Genomic DNA, 24207 nt, shown 5'->3' on the forward strand with positions numbered 1-24207 from the left:
TTTTTCCTGAAACAGTAGTCCGTAATAGTGAATGACGTTATGGTGTCTAGACTGAGCCCGAAGAATAATAGTTTTCATATGTATTTTTTCACATATCTCGAGCAGCGTATGTGAAATGTGAAATGTGAAAATTCTGTTCTGTGAATCAATTAGCCATTAATTTAAAGAATGTTGATTTACAGATTTTTGGAAAAGAACAATTTTCGGGGTCATTTCGATTTTTATCCATAATTGAGAAACCCTGTATATAATCCAAAAAGTGCCCGCAATAAAGGCTCTAGTCCTGGATCTAACGCGTCTTTTAGTTCAAGAACTTTAGCAATCGGGTTAACAGTTTTCGAAAAATGACTTTTTTTATACGACAAAAAATGTTTCGAAAATTTCTAAAAAATATTTGCCGATGTCCGTTCACACCTAGCTTTTAGAACTTGCATGCGGGGGTCGACTTCGACCACCTCGCTAAATTTGAAGTCAATTTTCTTTCCCAAGGTAACTCAATTTTCCTTGTTTTATAAATACCAACAGACGCTGTATATTTCCGAAAATTTGGAATAAAGATAACAAGAACTAATGTTAGATGAACACATGTCTGAAATAAGTTTAAGGGTAACGTACGTTTTCTTGATTTAAAAATGCGATTAAAAGTAAATGGTCTTTAGTATTTTACACATTATCGATTTCGGGCACTAAGTACATCAAATCCCTCGCTCCGGGCGGCGTCCTGGTTGAACCTTGCAAAACAAGATCCTGGACTTACACGTCGACTTCGTGAAATATTCACGATGTCGCAGGTGCGGTTGTGCTCCACTTACGTCAGGGTTTAAATTCAATTTAACGACGGTATCAATATCTATAAAAATATTTCCATCACTTTCATTTTCTCTTCGGCAATTATTCATGCCGCAAACTCTATGCTTGTCTGGTGTAATGGATGAGGCATCGCTGGGAATCACGTTTTTGTCAATCAAAAAGTTTGAGCGTCAGGTCCCCGACATTTTGGAACGGCACACGTATCAAAGGAAATTGCTCTATTAAAGTTTGACGCGATCGATATAATTATTAAGCTAGTGCAAAGTGGTAGTGTGGCAGTCGTTAATAAAATGACGCCGTTACCTAAACTTTATCAGACTTCTGAATCTCGTGCAAGACATTGGAATTAAAAGAATTATTACAGGAAATTCTTTTGGTCGGTTTCTTTAATAGGATTTTTGATAAATTCCTGTAGATATTAATTAGTTCTGGTAATAAAAACCAACTAAATTTTACCAAATACGCCTATGCAGCAATTTGATGTTAGATTACTAATTTTATAACTAAATTTTGTTCTTAGGTTCTGTGTTGTTTGCTGATCTAGCTTGGTAAAGGTTTGTGTTAGTGATATGTGCAATGTTATAAAACAGTACTATTGTTATAAAATTAAGTTACTTTAACTAAGTGAAACATTGCAAAGTGAAAGCAACAATAGCCTACAAGAATTGGATTAAACTAGGTAAGAACCTAAGGAACCATATTTTAACCTAGCCGTTTCTCGTACATGTGTTGTGGACGGAAGTGGTGCGCAGCTGGTTAGGAGATAAAATGTGTTTCACTTATTTTAATATGTAAACATAATTAGTAGTGAAGAATACTTTTAACTGGAATGACAAGACATCCATTTAACATATGGTGATGTGTTATTGTTGAAGAAGATGTTTTATCTGATATTATATGGATACCCGTTACAGTTTTGATCAAAACGAATATCTAGAATGCGTCATCATTATCCAGTTCGAATGTGCCAATGAATTCTATAGATTCAAGACAAAACCAGTAAAGCAAGATGAAAGTTTGAGTAAACTCAAAATGCAAAAATAGTATCCAACACATTACAAACGCTACAAAAATATCAAAACCATGTTCTCAAAACCTAGCATACGAAAAAAGGAAGGCATATTTGTAATATTGCAGCGATGAGACTACTAATAACTATCGGCAATACCAAGACACAAGAAACTATATAAATTCTAAGACAAAAAACCTGAAACGAAAATATTGGATACGGAAAATCAAACAGATGGAACACGACCTTTGGGGAACGCGAGAAAAAAAACTATTAACAGATATAAAAGTCTTAATAGATAAAGCAAAATGGACAACCCACGTAGAAGAACTTTACAATGGAGAGAGTAATACACATGTAGAGGAAAAGGAGAACTAAACATAGGAATTACAAAAGAAGAACTCAGAAATTGCATTGGGAAATTAAAAAACAGAAATAATACATGTTGCGATGATATACCAAACGAACTCTTAAAATATAGAGGAGAAACCATAATAGACAACATCGCTGTACTTATTCAGAAAATTTTAAACACTCAAATTGCTAATTACTCAATTACTAATGACGATATACAGTTAGCGAAGAACAAGGCTCCCAACAAACCGAGCGAACAATAGATGCTATTTTCATAGTCAGACAAATCGTTGAGAGATTAATTGAATGTAACAGTCCAGCCGATATGTGACCTAAGACTTTACGGACAAATTAAAAGATGTATTAAAACTACTTAAAAAAACACCTAATCAGATTGGTGAAGATAAATAAAAATATTAACTCTAACAACCAAACCAAAATTGAACTCGAAAATGAATTAACATCGCAAATACATATCAAATCTAGAATATGTCAGGGTGAGAGCCTAAGCGCAATCTTATTCAAGGACATGGATACGGGCTCGGGAGAAAACAAATGAAAATCCCATGTTATGCAGATGATGCAATCTTGATCTTAGATAATGAAGACAATCTACAGCGTCTGGCATATACCAATATGCACAATATGCAGATATCTACATCTAAGACCAAGTCTTTAATAGTAGCAAGGCAACCCAGACTATGCAAAATCGTAATTAATCATGAAATAATGGTACACATTCCCAAATTCGACTATCTAATAGAAATATTCAGCTACGGAGACCTAACGACCTAAAAGAAAGTGCCCAGAAGCAGGCAAATAAAGGGGTTGTCGGAGCGATGTCATTTAAAGAAAAAAAGATATGAGACTTGACGCGAAAGTACATATGTAAGACCGATACTAACAGAATTCTGAACAATCAAATAAGAGACCTTTTTAAGGAACAGGACATCGTACGGTGCTGAAGATAGAGAAGACGGGAGTGGAACCAGTAACATGAATGGACTGCGATAGACTAGTCCGAACAGAAAGGGATTCAATACCAGCGGGCCGTTTAAAAGATGGAGAGATAGCTGGTAGTCTGCATCACAAATACGACTGTAGCTTTAGGAAAAGCGGAAGAGATAGGCAAGAACAGGCCCATGGCGTAATTTAAGAAAACCAAAAAGCAGAAAAAAATGAAGTAATAACTAATAACAATTTAAGAGTTTATTTTGGATATATTTTAAACAGGATAACTGATAAAAGGCTATATTCTTTTGAGCTTTGAATATTTAAAAATCTCTTCTTCATTAGCGAAATATACCAATATTTTTAAACTCTGAGGAGTACAATTTAAAACAATAAGACACTATCTATTGCAAACCTTTCACTAAAAAGTGGAAAATCCCTACAATTTTTACCCAGTGTAAGATTCATACTAAGAAGTTGAAATCATATAAAATAACTTTCGCAGTCAAAAGGGACATTATGTCTGATATTTCGTTCCATTACATCATTTATAAAATAAGTTATAGTGATGTTGACACGATTACAATATTAAGATTTAGTATTTTTTTACACAGAGAATATTAGTAAAATCTTGGCACTCTTGTTGCATATTTTGATATAAATGTAGATAATAATTACAACCTGTAGAGCAAACGTAATTTTTTGAAAAAAACGAAAATTTGAACTCTATTTACTTTTTACAAAACTTCTGGATTCCTCCTGGGTCGAACTGGCTGACGTTTCGTCAATCATCCCATTGGCTTCTTCAGAGCTTAACTGAAACTGTTTCGGTTTCAGATGATTGGCGAAACGTCAGCAAGTTCGACTCAGCAAAAACCGGCGCAGGAAGAATCCAGAAGTTTTGTAAAAACTATTACAGTAGCCTGTGAAAGTTTCTTTCTTGTATTTGTAGTGCGCCCGCGATAGTCGATGGAAGTTCCTGGAACTGTGCGAGTGGGGGGTTAAAACGGTAGCGCTGGAAACGGACGGGTAGTATGGGGTTACGAGGCTAGGATGCCGGTTCATCGATTATGTATCCGGACCCGGCAGGCCGCCTCAAAGAGTGTTATTTTGTTTTGATTGTTTGTCGTGGGACAGTATTGGGTTCCCAATACTGCTTCTCTCAAGTGTATCCTTGGTTTTCGCAAATATACGCTGTTTATTACTCCAGAATTCCACGAGATTTTATTATGTGTTTTCACGTAACCGCAGAACAGTATGTGAAGACCGCAACATATTTCTTAATAAGTTCAAACACTTGGACCGATACAGGTGCTCAAGGGTTTGTCTTGAGTGTCAAATTCTGCACTCTATTTTTAACTGATACAAAATAAGAAGATTGGTTCATTAAATGTTAGTTGTTAAAAAGATACATGGAAACTTTACTTTCGTAAAATTTTGATAATTTTTAAATGGGCCAAGATATTAAAATCACTTCCCAGTCTATATCTCAGTATACGTAAGTGATGTGAATTCCTGTCAAATACGATGTCAAGCAAAACTAAAGTTTGTCGAGTCTATTAATTTTTGTTAAAAACATAAAAGAGTTTGGAGATTGTTTAACAACAATTTATTTATATCAGGAGGAAGTGAACCGAATCCAAAAAGTTCAAAAAGTTTGTCTTAAATATGCTTACAACATTATAACGTATGACATAATTACTAGTGTTGGGGATGGTCAATTGACCCTGGATTTCCTACATGACCGATAACCAGCATTTAAATTTATGATTTAGAGGTCATATATCCCCTCCTCACCATCACTGTTTCAAGGAGAATTTGTCTACAATACATCTAAATACATTTTATAATCCCGTGCATGTTCACGTACCTTCAAAAGCAAACAACGGTGCCTATTGCTTGGCAATAATATTACGTAATTTAACTTAACATAAACATAGCTTAAATAAAAATTGTCATATTCTTCAATTTTTTGAGTTTCTTATAAACTAATTTGCAGTAGAGCAAACAATGGAGATCAATGAAAAATGTGACCGTCTTACTTGATAACCTTGATAAATTTATTACGCACGTGTACGGAAAAAAAAGAAAAGGCAGTAACTAAAATCCGTGCGACTTTTGACAATGATAAACACACAAAGGCGTACGCGAACACATCGATTACCCCCTAATGATGACATCAAAAGACAATTTAACAAACGAACATCAATGCATGCAGATCGAGTTGCCACGATTTCGGGCCACGTGACCACACTTTAGCGATTGTGTTAGCAGTCGGTGTCGATTGGACGCGCCCGGGGTGGAGAAAATGGCTGATAAACGCTGTGTTGTGTGATGCGAAGGGAGGCAATGCCAACAAGTAAATTTGGCCGAAAAATATATGGATTATAGCTGTCAGGGATTTGAAACAGTAGAACAGAAAAGAAGAAAATTACGGATTTCCTACTCCTTCAAATAACCCCGGTTTTCGCTATTTGATACAAAAAGCGAAGTAAGACAGGAAATTCTTTTAACAGTCATAATACAAGTTTTTTCACCCAACCCGTTCATTCAAAGTTTAACGAGATGTAACTTAGAAACGTCTTACAATTTTTGAGGTTAAAGTAAGTGCCAAATGTACATCTTTTTTAAAATATTTTCTTATTTCAAATGGAACACTCCAGCTTAACCAACTTTGAAAATGCATATATTTTATACTTTTTGAAAATTTCATCCTCATATGTGGCAAAAGCTTAAAAAAGAGTCCAAGTTAATATTTTTGTCATTTTTGTTGTCTCCAAAATTAGTCCAGTATCCGGTTAGAGGAGAAACAGTTTTTTTTTCAAGTGTTGCTGTAGGTGTTATCAAATCCAACATTTATTTCTCTATCAAACCGCATATTCGAAATAATTAAGTTTTTTGATAGTTATCGTATTTGTTCGGCAGAACATTTTCCCTTCACGTACTTGGCTACAGACAAACTGATAATAATAGTAATAATTGTTTTTCCATTACCAAGTAAGTGAAGGGAAATGGGATACGTACTGTTTGATAGGGTTGTCCAAATTAAAAAAAAAAACGATTTTAGCTACTTTGAAAATGTGAATGTTTAATGTTGGACTCCCTTGATAAAAGTAGGTAACAACAATGACAAAAATGTCAACTTACATCTCTTGTCTCTGAAACTCAAACCTCTTTTCTCTTTGTTAACATTTTGTCAGATATCAGGATCTAATTTTCAGAAATTGCAAAAATAAGCTCCTTGAGAAGAAATTTCACTTCCGGGGACATAGGTATAGGACGTAATATATAAAATTTTAGAAAGTCACACAAAAACATATTAATATACGGGGTGTTCCATTAAAAAAAAAAACACGTTGACAACAACTTCCGGTTGAAAATATTTAAAACAAGAAGTACTCACCTGAACCCCATAAACTGAAAGACGAGTATTGCGAGTTGAGTCTGATAACATAATTTTTTGCCAACTTGTTTTGGAATGGTTCCGGAATTTTGATTTGGGTTTATTCTGAATCGGCTTCATCAGAAAAACTCAATATAAAACGCATTTGGAAGTATTCAAAGGAGATTTTTCTAAAAGTTAAGGACCTTTTTCTTTGTCTACTAATACTACTACTTATTTTGGGCTTTTTGTAAGTGTGAGTAAGTAAGTGTAAGTGTAATAGTAATGATCTGTGCTACAAATGATTCATTTTCAAGGTAAAATGTAAAACTAGGCATAAACTAATCTGGTGAATAAGTTTGGGAATAAATATACATTTAAAAAAAAATCTATTACTTAAATATTGTCAACATAATATAGAAATACCTAAAAACCTTCAACCAAAGTCCCGAAACAGTAGAGATTATTTTTCTTTCAAAAATTTTCCGTATGTGCATAATCAACTCACAAGACAATTCGACCCCTGTCGGAAGTCGAATAGAAAGACATATATTTATTTAGGTCTGAACACCACCAAAGAAGTAAAAAGGAACAAGTCATAAAAAGCAAGACAAAAAAGGTAAATCATTTTCACAATTTCATTTAAACAAACAATCTAAAAAAAATACTGCCCATAGGACACTAAACCAAATGTATTTTTACTTTTATATTATATGTTGTATTTTTTATTTTATTTGTTGCAGGAAATCATTTATACTTAATGGCAACCAGAAATTCTGACACAGTCGAAAATTAATTACGTAAAAATGTCAGACAGATGTTTGAACTCCTTTAGAGGGGTGGTAGACTGTTGACAACACTGTCTTACCACAGTTGTTAATGATATTATTTTTGCACCATTCAGTTAATTCAGAGAACATAATTCGTAGGTCATTGAGAAGAGTTAGAAAATATTTACCACATACAACAATTTTTGTGCCATCACAATATTGGAAAACTAAGCCTTGGAAAAGATATTCTGGCAGAATATATATAAAAAGCAGAAAGATTAGAGGCGCTAGGACACTAAATGTTTTAATTAACTTCCTTAAAAGAATTGGCGCGCCCAATCTGTAAATTTTTTAACCACTATTGACCATCTACATACGAATACGAACATTTGTTAGATTGACGGATGAAATCAAATTGTTATAAATGATTAATAAAAGATGAACATACGCATTAATATTTAAGAGAAATAGTTGAAATGTTAGAATAACCCAATAAACGTGTGCAATTTTTCATAGGGACACATTTATAACAAAGTTAAGTTAAATGGATCCCAAATTTGCAAATTTTTTTCTTTTAATTTTGTGATAGTCTGCCAGGATTTTTTCTGTGCATGCGTTTCAAATAAGTATACGCTCCTATATATCACGAAAAAGCGCATACAGGGCCAACGCGGCAATGAAAAGAGATTAAAACTTCGCTTGGTCCGCAATAAAAGCCGGAGGTCTCGTCACTATTTCTCCCGCAAAATGGCCTGCGTGGTTGAATCCCCATATGCGGACGCGCTAATTCTGATGAATGTTTTTGATTTTCTTTCTGGCCGCCTCTTTATTAATATTTACTCCTGTTCTAATTGGACCGGATACCGGCGAGATATACGGACTCATTTCCATCGTGCAGGTGGAATGGCCGTTTTTAACTGTTTTATGGATGTCATATTTCGTAACGGCGTCGATTGCCGCGCTCTGGAATAACGAATTGCCTTTTCGGCAATGGCCGCATGCGGCTACCGGATGTGTGCGACACCACCAGTGTTTAGAAACAATAATTTGAATTAATCGATTCGGGGTTTGAAATCAAATTCCATCTGCCCACTCTTCAGACGTCTGCGTTATAAAAAGCATTTGCTTCTTAAATTGTTTGATTGTATTTTTTTCATTTATTCTCGAGTTACATTTGAGTGACCCATTTGGTAATTTCAAGTGACCCACCTTAGTTCCGAAAATAAAGTATAAGATATACAAACATTTTTCCTTTTTCTTAAAAAAATTTTGTCGCAAAATTGTGAACGTACGAGTTTCAATCTAGTATAACATATATAAATATCGGTTAAAGCCTCATCCCCCCTGACTGGACGCGCGCGACGTATGGGTGTATCGAAAATGTACAGATAAAATTGCCTCCAGGACTTATAATATTGAGGGACACTTTTCTTCAAAACATAAATATGCGAGTGAAATGGTAAATAAAGATAAATCTGAAAGATAAATTTTGGAAAACAAAATAAATTCTCAAAGAGTTTTGTTACCAGTAGCAGTCACGCTACGTATGCCAGCTTTATTGCAGGTCTTAGCATTGGTACCAAAGGAAAACCATTTACAGACGGCGAGTTTTCGAAAAACGTATTCATAAATTGTACCGGACACTGCTTTAATCACTTCGCAAATAAACAACAAATAATTGAGAGAATCAAAGAAATGCCAGTCCAGCGTCGCGTTGAAGATATGGCCAGGAATATTGTTGAACAGGTCAAAAATGATTTGTTATTTTGTGACATAATTAGCATTGCAGTTAACGAGAGTACCGACTTAAATAAATAGCTTCAATGTCAATGAAGAGCTATGCGTTCTTGCTGTAATGAACGACACCACGAAAGGCACTGATATATTTCGTCAAGTACAAGAGTTTACAAATTTCAAAAATGGGCAAGCATTGGACTTAAAAAGTAAATGTTTTTCCACAACAACTGCCGGTGCTCCAAGTATGAGAGCAACAACTGCTGGATTTGTAAAACTAATGGCAAAACTAATCGTTTTTTGTACATACATGAAGAACATTTTTTTACAAAGCCAACTACACAACAACTTAAGGATGTATTGGAAAAAATTGTTAAAATCGTAAACATGATAATAGCGAGATCAGTATTAATACACAGGCACTTTAAAGCTTTTTTGGAGGAAATTTAATCGAAAATACCATGGCTAAGTCGGGGCAAAATTATTAATAGACTTATAGAGTGTTTTGACGACATGCAAATATTTTCTTCACGAAATCTGTGAAAACGATGTCGCACCCAATAATAAACAATGGTTTTTAAAACTTTTGTTCTTAACAGACATAATGGACCATTATAATGGTAACGTACGACTCCAAAGAAATAACTACACAATTTTGAAAATGCATGAGGAATGCAAGAGTTCTACTTCGAATTTTATATCATTTGAAACTGACATAAAAACTAAAAAAAATCATTTCTTTCTCTTGTTACAGAGGAAACGTGAAATGGAATATATCGATGAACGCAATCTAAATATGTTCGAAAGTTGGATTTCGGATTTCCGTCATATCTTTGAATATATATATATATATATATATATATATATATATATATATATATATATATATATTGACTTAATGATCTATTTGTGATATTTATATATGAGAATAAATCCCATTAATATAAGAGCTCATACGTGGTACTTCTTAACTGGAAACTATTTTTTATGTGCCAGATCCAAAAAAGTAATAATAATCTTTTTTTTTTCCCACCTTATTGAGCATGCTTATTTGTTAGAACTCATTTTTACAGCAAATAACATCGCGGTTTTATAATTTTATCGTATTTAGTTCTTAAGAAATGGCGACTTTAAGCTTGCCTATTGGCAACCATGTGGAAGATTTCGCAAGCAATATAAGCGTTTTTCCATTTTCAAAAGGCTATTCCAATACAATACAATACAATAGACACAATTGCAGAAAAATATTTAGGTTATCAAAATCCATTATGAAGCAGCATTAAAAATTTTAAACATTTTAACACAATCAGGGTTAGGCTATTAAAAAGATCTCATTTTTATACTTTTTTTAATGTTGCAAATATGAAACTACCTTTTTAAAGTGTTTTATAGACTATTATTGTTTACCCCATTATTTATTTTTTTTAGATACATCATTTTAAAACAACTAAGAAACTTTCATTTGCAAACTAGTAATTCCGATTTTTAATAATACAGGATGTTGAAAAAAATAACAATTGACATGAAATGGACGAAACTGGCGAACATATTTTATTTCTCAAATGCAAACCACTTATTTTTATAATCCTATAATTAATAATTTAGATTACTATATATTGCTTGCATATTCCATTTTTTTAGCTTTGGAGTTATTGCCGTTTATTTATTTTTTTACTTATTCTAATCTTAACGACCAATTTATCCCCGTAAATACTAAAAGTAGTTGAAAACCACCCATCAGAAAAGTTAGTGTAAACCATCCCCATCAAGTTTTTATTTTGGAAATAGTCTTCGAGATGTATTTTGTTATCTTGGTGAGCACGAATTGCCAGTTATTTTCCTTACCTTTTTTCTATCCCCTGAGAACAAGAGAAGTTATGTGAAAGTCTTCCCAAAATATTAAATTGCGCAATAAAAAGAAAAACTTTTTTAACGAATTAACCAAATAATTGTTTCAAATATATTACGCGTGGCGTTCTCTATGTATAAAAATTAAAAATAATGCCTAACCTTCGACTACCATAAATGTGTTATCTTTTTTCGTTTTTATCTATTTATTATTATGTCGGTCTTACCTGCACTCTTGCTTCCGTTAGATCTATTTTCATTGCGATCTCTTCTCTCGTGTAAATATCAGGGTAATGGGTTTCTTGGAAAGCGCGTTCCAATTCTTTTAACTGGGCGGAGGTGAAGGTCGTTCTGATTCTTCTCTGTTTCCTTTTTTCGGTGAGTACCCCGTCGTGGCCCGGATACACTTTGTACGGCAAGCCACCTAAAATTTTTATTCATTATACATATTCATCATACGCAAGGGAAGTCATGAGTCATGTGCGGAAATTTGGTCTCAGAAATTATCTTGGAACAATGGAAGCACTTTTCGGTATACATCTTTTAAAACAAAAAGCAAGAAATATAAATTCGGACGTTTACAGCAGTATGCACAGCATACACACTTATACACACACCAAAACTAACCAAACTGATAGCAACCATATGTCCTCACAACAAACACAGACTATGTTAAGTGTCAATGGAGAAATAATAAACAATTTGAGATATGCTGATGATCAATAATATAAATACAAATCATTCCAAGCGGATTAATCAAGTTCGATCGACTATGTGTGGAAATGAATGTTAGTCACTTTCAAATTTGGCCAAATACAATAATTAAATAAATAAATAATGTAGTTATCCACGTCTTGGTATGTTTTTTATTTATATTCATAATTATTGATATTTGTAATATAGTAGATATTAAATATTAAACAGTTTAACAAATGCGTTTCTGTCGAAATGGACGGATAAAGACGTCACAACAAATAATAAAAGAAAAAACGTCAAAACCAGATTTATCACTATTCCAAAAATCTCTCAACATCTTCGATCCGTCAAAGATAAAATTCCATTTGAGATGCCAGGATTTGATAGCATTCCATGCATATGCGGCAAAGAATACATTGGAGAAACCGGACGAAAAATATCAACTAGGGTCAAAGAACACGAACATCAGCTGTTACCGAACACAATCACGAAAACTCAGGACTATCTGTCACCAAAATGAGAATCAGTGATCCGAGACGGTGTTTATGCCCCTCATTTAGCTCCGCCCCCCTCAAACAATATATAAGCAGGAGTTAAATGCGAGCCAGTTTCAGTCAAGCTCTGAAGAAGCCAACAGGATGATCGGCGAAACGTCAGCAAGTTTGACTCAGCAAAAAACCGACGCAGTAGGAATCCAGAAGTTTTGTAAAAATTAATAAAAGCACTATTGGAAAAAATGGAGAATCGTGACCTACTAAGTGAAATTTTAGTTTTTGGCATTTTCTGTCTTAAATATCAGCGATAAAAGAAGTTTCACATAAGGGTATAAGATACAGATTAAACTTCTTTTTTATCGTCCTGTATTCGTAAACATAACACGGAAAAGGAATTCAGCTGTATCCTGCAACTTTTATATGAAACTTTTTTTCTTAAATCTGTGCCTAGTACCATGTAACTTAAAATTAAACTTGAAAGTTCGTCCTCAGAGAATGGATCGGCATTACAATGTTAGATCTGTTCCACCGTCAATAAGATAATACGGGTCATTGTTCGTGCATTTAGCATTTTTACAATAAACCTAGTAAGGATTTGAGCTTTTTCAATTATAATTTAATTTTGTTTTCAGAAAAAAATTACTTAAACGTTACTTGCTTATACCAATACATTAGAAACTATCCGTCTTCTGATACATGGCGGTATAGAACCCCGTCAAAGTCTCTTGCCTACATTGTGAAAGAAAATCGGGGAAATTTTTCATTTTCGATGCGTTCCTTGTCCAATAAAGTAAGTCATTTGGAATAAGGCGGCAAAAATGGATATAAATGCGCTCCCACGAATTTTTATAGTCATTTTACTGTCGCAACATGTAGCAAAAGTTTACGGCCTCTACACGACTCAATTTACGATCTCGTTCTTTGTCTTTTGCATCGAATTTCGAGCCACATAAATCTTTTATAGCCGCAACTTCTGTTTATATTCAATATTTTTCTGTTTTGGCCTGCGAGCGTATAAAATTCAATTTTTCTCGAACTCCCTTCTGCAAAAAAAAAATGTAATGTAATGTGTGTAATGTAAATGTAATGTGTGAAGCCTTATGATTTCCTTGCATTCTGATAAATTCTTAGTTTGTAATGGTTAATATCATTATGTTTGCATTGGCTGCGTATTATTCAAAAAGATCAACTTAACCTCTTTTAGATTATTGTAGGTCCTACTTATTGGCTGCTTAAGTTTATTGCTTTTGTAATTTTTAAAAAGTATTGTTACAACTTTTAAATAAACACTTTTAAATAAATCATGTATGACAGCTACTTAAAAGCTACTTTACTGAACCAAACATTGACTTAAAAAATAAATTTGCATTGAACAACATATAACACTCACAAAATAAAAAATATTAAATATAAGGGCCGGTATTTACCAATTAATTAAATATACTTTAGTTAATAATTAAATGAGAAAATGTACAACCAATCTTTAATTAACTTAGATAATATGATTTACTGATTGGAATTGGAATGTATGAAAATATTCTGCTAAAGTAAATAATACATATCTTTAACGATATAGGGATGAGGTTTGCGCAATAGCATGCCACTTTATTGTGAAATTAAAGATGGCCTAAACGGAAACTAACAAAAATTAAATGTTTTTGTTTTTCATTTTAAGGTGCTCTTGTGTTATTTTTATCTGACAATGTAACGAAAAACTAATAACTGTTTTTTGTATAGATTCGGAATAAGCATACCTATCTACGTGGCCAATTCAAAAGTTACCGGAACTTAATTAATGTTTTTTTTTGAAACACACTTTACTTATATTAAACAATAAAAAGTGATAGGAAAGAAAAAAAAAAGTATAAGTTATTTTAAAAGACAACCTGAATTCATTTTCGTCAATTTAACCTTCCAACAAAACTCCGTTTAGATTCGGCAACAACAACAACAAAATTATTCAACATATTCAAAATTCCAATTCACACGATTATTTTAAATTAATATATGTTTTTTTGAACCAGCATATACAATTAAACAAACAAACAAATTACGCAATGAAATGTAGGCATGGCACGGGGACTACATTGTCATATATAGCCCCAAAACTAACAACAGTCGAGTATTCACCACGCATTAAAACGTTCATAAGCACCCACACGCGCAACCGCGGTTTCACCACCTTACCCGCAAAATTAAAGTCTGCTGCTCTATAATTCATAGCGCATTACATGCAAGGCCGCCATATTCCAGAGAAGTTTCTCCGAACATTTAATATAGTTTCATTTCATTCATAATGTTAACATCGAACATCGCTTGTTCTTTTAAAGCTGATCGCTTCGAAAAGCTCCCGATGATATATAAAAAAAGGTGATATATATATGCGCCTTTGCTGTCAATTTTAAAATGCAAATATTTTCCCTTTTAAAGCAAAGGCGTAGCAGGAGATGAGTGATGCCTGATAATTTGTTGAGGGATATTTGAGCGGGAGGAAGACGGTTGCACGAAAAATAACAAGCTGAAGACAGGTCGAGATGAACGCCGCTAACGGCTTTTAGAAAATGAATTCCTTAAAAAATGAGAGCCGTTCCGACTACCATCTTCGCCAATTTATGAACGTTGCAAATGGGACCCTGATGCCTCGCGTTTTACTTGGTTGGTCGAATTTTAGGTTGTTCAGTTCTTCGACTCCATTAGGGCAACTCTCTCATTACTTGACGTGATAGCAACTAACATGTTTCGAAATCAAGCCTCTAAACAATTGCTTTGCCGCAACAGTACTGTCATCGACGACTATCTATAATAGATCATTTCCGATATGGTTCACACCAGAAATAATTAAAGCAATTAAGCGTCAGCATCAGATCATTTAAAAAATACAAGTACAATAAATCACATCATCACATCTTCAAAGCCGAAAATATAAAACAGGATTCTAGTGCCTTCTGGTGTTTCATCAGTCCTGGTGAGGTTGTTAATGCTTTTGCTAAATTTTTGGAGGTTATAACAACAACAGATTATTTAACTGATGATTCTATTTTAAGACCACTACCATGCTTTGGTCAAACCCATGCCCAGTGTTTTGATCTTAGCCCTAGTTACAAACACTTTCTCAGAAGTCTGGAAAAAGACCAGAAGAGAAAAGCAGCTGACATCTCTAATTATAGGATTATGCGAATAATATCACCTTTGATAAATTGGTTAAGGCTTTCGCGGCCCGTTGATAAGCTATTATCTTGATTCGGGTTTAAAGGCCGTCGTCGGTTGGAATTACTTCCTAACATTTCGCTAGCACGAGTGGCGAGCTTCTTCAGAGGTCCTTCCATCTCCGATGTTGGACGTAGAATGAGTGTGAGTCCAACCGACGACGGCCTTTAAACCCGAATCAAGATAGTAGCTTAATATCACCTTTGCCAGAGCTTTCGAGATATCGCTGCGAGAGCGCACAAAGAACAAGGTTTCTTTAAAGGTCAAAGCACCACAACTTAGCTCGCTTTACAGAATTTGCTACTAAGGCTATGGATGACACTGTACTGCTTTCTAAATTAAGAATGCTTGGATTCTGCGATAACTCTGTGGTATTCACAAAATAGTATCTTAACAGCACACAGTACGTAGAGAACTCGGCCACTCACCCCTTATGGCTGGGATCTTCTTGTTTTTTATTAACGTCATTTTCGGATAAATTATTAAGCAGGTGTGACACTTTTAAAGGCTTTGGTGTAAACGTTTGACACAAAACTCTCCTTTAGAAACCACATTGATGAAACCGGTAAAGATGCACTTAAAATGCTGGGTTTCATAGTGAGTAATTATAAAAATTTACAAAGCGAAAACACTTTAAAATTATTCAAAATATCTCAGCTGAAATTTACCAAGTACATCACTCAAATTAAAAACGAGCGAAGAAAGTTTTTAAATTTTTTTCACTTTTAAATAGTTTTCTATCGGAATAGTCGACTGCCACAGAGTGATCTAATATAAATAAAAGATAGTTTTCATTTCAGTTTTCACGAAAACTATGTGCCTTATTAGTGGACTGCCTTGGTTTGCGGACCCAACTGAATTGTCATATACCTTCAAGGACACCTGTCGTTTTCCTGGTAATCCCAAAAAACATTTTTTGATCAAAAGTACTATCTGGTTACCAGTACTTAATAGCATATTATGTAACAAGTGTGGTTAAAGCCACTTAAGTCAAGAGTTTATTTCGCACCGATCTAGCGTGCGCAAAGTGTCATTGTACCACTTTAATTTCGTTTCTCAGGGAACCGAGGAGCCATTTCGCACATTTTCGGGATATTACCCATGGGTTTGACAGTAATCGAATGTTTTCGGAGATATTGCCACACGGCTTGAATTTTGACGTTTGTCAATTCTGACGATCATGTCAGTGAATTTAACAGTCGTAAAGAAAGTATAGTATGCAACACGTTTAGTAAACTTTTTAAGTCACTCGTTTATTAAATAGTCGTTCCGCTGCGCTCCGTTTTGCCGCTTATCACACTGGAAAAAATATAGTTTATAGACGTTAGGATGAAACTGTCTTTTTAAATATTATTAGTATCGCAGTTTTTCACATATTTTGTAGAAATTTAGTATGTGTAATTTTCTTATTAGATTACAGTTTTAATGCAAATTTTGTAACTAAAAAGAGAACTAATGAATAACTCAAATATCACAGCAAAAAAGATTTTTTAAACAAATATATTTATTACAACAAAACTATAAGACAAAATTTCGGAGAAAATATTTTTTTTACAATTTTTTTTTCGATCCATATGGAATCTTGCTCTCAAATTTCTTATTACACATTATACATAGTAACCAATAATATAACTATATATAGTCTTTCAGAGTTTTTTGCGATTGAGATTTTATGAGTAATTTTTGACCTATCAAAATTAATTTATCATTGGTGGATTAAGAAACGTTGCTTCAATTCCTATAAATCGTTTAAATTGAAAATCAGAATTTTCTTAATTTTGTATTAAAATCTTTCGAAATGGTTTGCAACGAAAGAAAACTATGCGGAATATTTAATGAAACATTCTATTAATTAATATTCCTTAATCGTTAGCAAAATAAGAACCAATCAAAATAACGGAAACAAAAAGGTTAGGTTATTTAGTAATGAAAACGAATGTAATATTTTTGACAAATCACTTAATTTAGAATCCCTTAGTGTTTAATTTTGGCGACTTTCGGACATTATACATCGAAATACACGACATTTCTCAGTTTCTCCTCTAGTCATATACCTAGTTATAATTCTCATCAAAATAACCAAACCTATTAGAAGAGGAAGCAAGTGTGCAAAATGTGCATCTTTGAACTGAAAGCAGAAGCTGTGGAATATTTAGTATCTCACTAGAAATATAATCTTCCCTATATTCTATTTTCAAATTTTGAAACATGTTTTCGACCTATATTTTCACCCTAGTCAAAAGGATTAATAGTAAAATGATATGTCCCTAGACATAAAACTATACAGGGGCTTGCTTAATCTACCTATTACATCATCGTTCTTAGACACTTCCACGTCAAAATATCGTCAATGTTTGGATTTTTAAACAGTATTTTCTGAAAATATTCCTGGATCTTCTTAAATGTTCGGCGAAAAAGAGTTACTTCGTTCAGAAAGAAAATAGCTCAAAGTGTATTTTAGTGGGTGAAATGTATTGAGGCATGGAAGGCACGAAAATATCAATGCTGATGCATAATAGTTATATGGTTCTGATAAGATGCTTGCAAAGAAAACAAACATGGTGTCGTATCTTTGACATTTGTTGTCACATTTATCATTATATTAAGTGACTGAAATGGGTTCGTTTACAATTTTGATGCGATTTTGAGTAACCCACTTATCACAGTTATTTCATTACTCAACCAGCATCGACTGTAAATTTTTTCTTATTCATACGATTGGCAAAATTATCTCCGAAAAATGGTTACTTCACTCACACTACTTTACTTTTCAGCTGCTCCAACGGCCATTTTATTATTCCACAAAAATAACGTTTAATAGCAAAACGTTAGTCCAATTTAAATTCGCCATAGCTATTTTCGGTCGCAGGAACATCGCCCTGCGGCGGCGGAAACGGCAGGAGAAGCAGAAGAAACGCCTATATCGATCGCCCGTGGGGGAACGCAGTTTTCCTTCTTACGCGTTTGAAAAATGTCCGCCAACCTCAGCCGCCATATGTTTTGCCGCTTGGGCAGAATCGCGTTTAAACTATCAATATTCCATTAAACGGAAAACAAAATATCCCTTTTTTATATTATACGCCCAATGTTGAAATAAGTCAGTGTGTGTGTCGTTTTTTAGAAAAGGAAGTGTGGGTAACAACAGGGAAATCTTTTCAGAACTCTAAATAATACACATGCGTGAATCTGATTAAAAAATACAACATCAACGAATTTCATTTAAAATGTTTTGGTCAAATCAACTAATAGGATTTCATTTATTTAATTATTTAATGTAAACGTTACATTCATTAACACCTGTCTCATTGCTAGTAAAGGCACTGAGAAAGTATTAACTAATGAGTTTGAATGCTTATTTCACATCATAACACCATTGCTCCGATTTAAATAACCGAATATTTAATATTAAAAAAAAAATCACGCGCAATACGCAAAAATTCGTTTGAGAAATATCGGAAATTCGAACCCATCACCACTGAGCACTGAACGTACATGAATCAAACCTGATATTGGTAAATATGTTTAAGCATCGTAGTGGAATTCTTCAATGTGGGTTTATTATATAATCTATATATTTGGTATTCTTCTACAATTTGTCAAGTTTTATAATTTACCTCTTAAATATTTTATGAAATATAAAAATTTATTTAAATTTTTTTTTTATTTAGAGCCACAGATTTTTTCAAATGAAGAAATAGAAATACATTAAGAGAATGAGTAAGCTATTAAATGTTTTTTTTTTCTTCGTTGCGTATTCCTATTTCCTATTATTCCTTTATATCAGGCACAAATTATGGCCACAAAGGGCGCCCCATAAAAGGATTATTTCCTGAATTTCGATAGGATTGAATGCATCCGATTGAGCGTGTGCCAAATGGCGATTAAAAATTCGTGAACATGGAAATTATTGTCGGAAATTCTATTATTGGGTTGTTATAAAGGGTTATTTTGAGTGTTTTTATTGTAAACTTATGATGGTCCTTCTACAAATTTGGTAGTGAAAAATCATGAATTTCTATTTATTTGAAACCGACTTTTTCAAGATAAAAAGTCGCCACTTAGCCAACACATTCATTTTGAATTGCGTTTTACAGCAAACGAAAAAGTAAATAATAAACTCTAATAAAACTAAAATAATGAAAACGGATACATTACTACTGCTTTATTATGCGTTCTTCCATAGCATCATCAGCTACGGAATAGTTGGTTGGGGTGGAGCTTATAGGTGTCTGAGCCTGTTGCAGAGACACGAAAATAAACTTTTATCAATAATATATAAAAATGACATAAAAATCACTTCCCAGACCGACTCCTTTCATTGGAGTCAGTAACATATCATTACAAAACGTTAAGAGACAAATATCTTTACTCTTCGAGTATAACCAGAATTAAAAGCACACCAATATCACAAGGATCAAAAACAGTGTAAAAATAGTTATATAAGAAATATCCATATATTTAATAAGCTGCCTAATCAACTTAAAACTTTTACCATAGATAAAGCAATGAAAGTAAAACTTAAAATATTGATAATTACAATTGATAATAACTTATTATTTATTAATTTAATAAATTTTTAATAAAAGAAAATAACACTATATTCCGGGATATCATCCGTTCGCTTGTTGAACTCCGACTGGAATCCTGCAGACGTTTCGCCAAAATCTTGAAGATGCCAAGTGAGATTTTGGCGAAACGTCTGCAGGATTCCAGTCGGAGTTCAACAAGCGAACGGATGATATCCAGGAATAAAGTGTCATCACATTTTTCCATCCGTGAATCAATACGTGAAATATATATATATATATATATATATATATATATATATATATATATATATATATATATATATATATATATATATATATATATAGATTAAGTACTATGTACAGGCTTAACCGCGAACTAGTGAATTTCCACCACTGTGAGGGTTACTTGAATGTTCTATTTAATGTAATTAGGGTCTGGATAATAAATCAATAAAGAAACCTAATAAAAGCAAAAAGTCATTGGCGTATATGTCTTTCGCTAACAACTAACCAAATCTATTCGTTCGAGCCAGCACTGGCTTCACAACTATAATTACAGTTTTTTTAAATATTTAACTAAGCATGGTCGGCCCTACGTTTATATAAACTTTTTTTTTATAATGAATTTGCGATTGAGTAGACTTAACTTTAGTATGTCGTTGCTTTGTAGAGAAATTTTGTTGTCCACCGAATTATTTTAGGAATAGCGCCTAGTAATAATCTTGCTAAATGGAATTCAAATTTATTATTTGAAGCATAATAGTCTTAGTTAAGATCAGATGTCAGGACACTTTGAACGCAAAATGAGTCACATACGTAGCACGCCACTGGGTTTCACATCGAATGAGCAAGTCACTCACTGAATCTCAGCTATTCGGACGAATCATATTCACCCGATCGAGCAAAAGACGCGCGACTGACTGACTGCAAAGCGTCGAAGAAGCTCTTTTTCTCTCATCGGATGAGGCTTCATAAGGCCATAATTCAGTTCGGGACCCCGCTAACAAGGTTACACTCCTCGGAGGCAACCGTTCGGCCAAATTAAATAATTTAATAGCAGCGAAAGTTATTGTGAATAATCTTGTTACGAAAGTCGATCGGAGGCAACGAGCGAAGGGGTTTTTGAACTTTCCTCATTGGCATCAAGACCGAATCAAAACTGGAGTTACGATGCAAAATAGATAAAATTTGGGTTTTACTGGAATTTTATTGAATCCTCTACCAAAATGCACTCACTACATCTCAATATATAACATTACTTAAGAAAAATCGACCCTCTACACACATTGTTCATTTGAAATCATAGTTGTACATCAAAATTATACCTGGTAGACATTTAAATATTGAATTTGAATTTTCACGAAGCTCAGGGCAAAGATCCGTTTATTTCACTATAGTTACAAATCAATTTCAGTAATTCAAGACTACTTCCTATTTTGAAGTTCTTAAACATGCAATATCTTCATCAGTAAATGACAACATTATCTAGTTTTTTCCTATAGGCTCTATTTAATCCAAGTTCACTGAAAAACTTATTTACAAAGGCTTTTTCAAAAACCCAGAAACGTCCCCTACTCCCTACTTTAAAATACCCACCTACATGGGCAAAGTGCCACTTTAAAGCGCCAGCTTCGGTAGTCATTTGATCGTTTCCGGTATTTTAGTTGCGCGATTCGCTCAGTGAATACATTTGCGCTGTAAGAAAATGTGACCAAACACAACATGCTGAATAAAATACTCGCATAATATACATAGCAAGTAGTCTTTGGGAAATTGCTGACTTATATCATTTTCCATATAGATGTGAAGACTAGACTACTGGTAACAATTTACACAAAAATTTTGCTCTGGAATCGCTCCAAATCGGATGAACGTATTAAAGGGAACAATAAAAGATGCTGAAGCCCAACGTAGAGCGGTAATTTATTGTTCAATGAAGCTTCAGCCATGGATACAGGCTGCATCCGACCTATAAACAAAATGGAAAAAACCATTCCATCGGATTTTAGCAATATGGCATGAAAGTTAGAAAATTAGAAAGTTTCGAATAGAGAGAAAGAGATGCACTTTTACTCTAATAATGAGAATTTGAACTATTATCGCTTGGAGTCGCTGAAGTCCAGAAGGCAGTATTTAGCAGTATTAAGTATTAACTTTAGGAACAGAACTGTTAAAAAGTGTTTTGCGTACCTCTACTGAATTTGGAAATATTCTTCTTTTTAGCAATTCGTCTTGTGCTTTAATTGCTCTGCTCCAAGCAGTCCCTTAAGTAACCTTGTTTGTATAAATCATATCATTATTAGATAATATAGTGGCCCTGCTACGGTAAAAATTGATGGGCTATGTCTCACCCATTAATCTGCACTTTGCACCATTTTCTTTCTAAACAGCTCTATCCACACACTTAACTCCACGTTGCCTGATGATTAAATGGAATTTGGACATATTTTATAAAAATACAAACTTGTTGACGATCTGTTGTGGCCATGTTGGTTGTTTAATGATGCAAGGACACTGGTTAAAAGCGATACTTTAAGTGACATATCAAATGAGCCTTCTCAATTTTTTTTTCACAATTGATTCATAAGTGTTATCAGCATAGGAAAGGCATCTATATTTTCTAGTAGCTATATGGTATAAGTAAATAAATAACCCCCAACAATCAATTTGGTATGTAATGATCGTTCACTGTTTCTAATAATAATTAAAAAATAAATACGACGACAATAACATATCATACGGTCGTAGTAACCATGAACTGCGAATTCCGTTAAACTGCCAAGATCGCTAAAATAATAAAAAGACCGGAGATTTTTTGGTTCAAAACTAAGAGTGTCCAGCTATTTGAAAAAATACTGTTAGCAACTGCTAATTGTTATTATTACATTTAATATATTACTCAAGTTAAAATTAAAATATGGTGTAGCATCCAAAAAAATTCTAGCAACTTCCGTTTATTGGGGCAGTTTTGATAAAGGAGATAAGTAAGGATATTACTAAGTCCCTCAACATTTTTTTATTGAAGCTATTGTCGCAACAATTAATGTACAATCCCGATATTACGTAATTAGTTTGATAAACACTTCAGTTACGAGTTTGTTTTGGAACGACCTCAGCGATTTTGACATTCACACACGTTCACTGAGTGACGTAACATGCGACCATCAAACCTGTGACTAAAGTACCGAAAATGTCCACTTCAGATGCCAGTTTTAAATACACTATTTCCACATCCCGTAAATGGTGATTTTATGGTAGGGAGTAGGAAAAATGCGTTTTAAAATATAATTGGGCATGAAATACTGCTTGACTGTTTTTTTTGTTCGAATAACATGTATTAATAAATTAAATTAAAAATGATGAGCAAAAGTTATAAAAGATAGTAAAATATTCGAAAACGATTACACAGGAAGGTGGTTCGTTAAAGCTAAAGAAAAAGAGGATAAATAAAAACACGTCCAAGAAGAAACCGAAAAAACTATCAGCAATTAATAATTAATGGCCGCAAGTTACTTCAAAATCGACCGTTTGCCAATGAAATAAATTTGAATTTGCACATTATTGTAACGTTAAGTGATTTGAAATTTGAGTCAGGCGAAGGTGTAGAGAAGGGGGGCAAAATCCACCAAACTAAAGCACTTACTCTGAAGGTTCATGGACGAGGGGAACATTCCCGCCCTGTGGACGTCTTGCACGTGAGGCCTAGCACCCATGACCGCACATTGCGACCCACCAGGTGTATGGTGGACTCCCATCGGGCCAGCGGCCGTCGGATTATACGACCTGGCCATTGAAGCCGCGGCCGCCGTGTACCGATAAGCGGCCTGAGACATCTGACTGCAAGAAGTCAGATCTCCATAGGAGCACGGCATATTACCAAGTCCCGTTGGATCCATACCGGCCCCTTGGAGGCAGCTGGAATCGAACGAGGCCTGATTCAAGTAAGAGTAATCCATGATGGGTTTACGGGTATACGCAGGTTAGGTTACTAGAATTACTAGGAAGAAGAAGGCGATGAATATAAACACGTCACTGTGTATATACGGGACGCCTCAAAAGTCACTGTTTACGTATGTAGAGGCGATCGTTCCTAATTTTTCTCGTTACGGTTTGCAAAGAGGCCACTTGTAAACTTGTTACTTCCGACCGGTGGAGGAATAATCGAATCAGAAGTCCGGATATCAAATTATGGCGATTAGACCGCGCTGCGCGATTTTTTCAAGATAGCGGCACAGTTCTCCCGCGTTAGAACCGACTGTCTGCCCGAAATCAAATGATAAGCTTAATTCAATAACGTTGCCTCGCTCACCCTTCTTCGGCGGGGGGGAGGAAGCGTCGCAGCATCCCCCGGCGGGGCGTGGCCGTGTTCGAGGACAAACACGCCGACGAATCGGACTGGTCGCGTTACGAACGCCACGCGTCG

At 34.2% G+C, this 24207-nt stretch overlaps 1 protein-coding gene across 1 annotated transcript in view; it reads right to left on the reverse strand.

Moving 5' to 3' along the window:
- LOC132704817 (paired mesoderm homeobox protein 2B-like) overlaps window positions 1-23740 on the reverse strand; it is an 85402-nt gene extending 61662 nt beyond the window's left edge. The window contains exons 1-2 of the mRNA XM_060675084.1: window positions 23428-23740; window positions 11086-11282 (exon numbers count right to left, since the gene is read on the reverse strand). Of these exons, the coding sequence (XP_060531067.1) occupies window positions 11086-11282; window positions 23428-23740 (510 nt within the window). The remainder of the gene's footprint in view (window positions 1-11085; window positions 11283-23427) is intronic.
- Window positions 23741-24207: the final 467 nt, after the last annotated feature.

The sequence above is a fragment of the Cylas formicarius genome, unplaced genomic scaffold (assembly GCF_029955315.1).
Source record: "Cylas formicarius isolate icCylForm1 unplaced genomic scaffold, icCylForm1.1 PGA_scaffold_7__23_contigs__length_41026272, whole genome shotgun sequence".
In the NCBI taxonomy this organism is placed as follows: domain Eukaryota; kingdom Metazoa; phylum Arthropoda; class Insecta; order Coleoptera; family Brentidae; genus Cylas; species Cylas formicarius.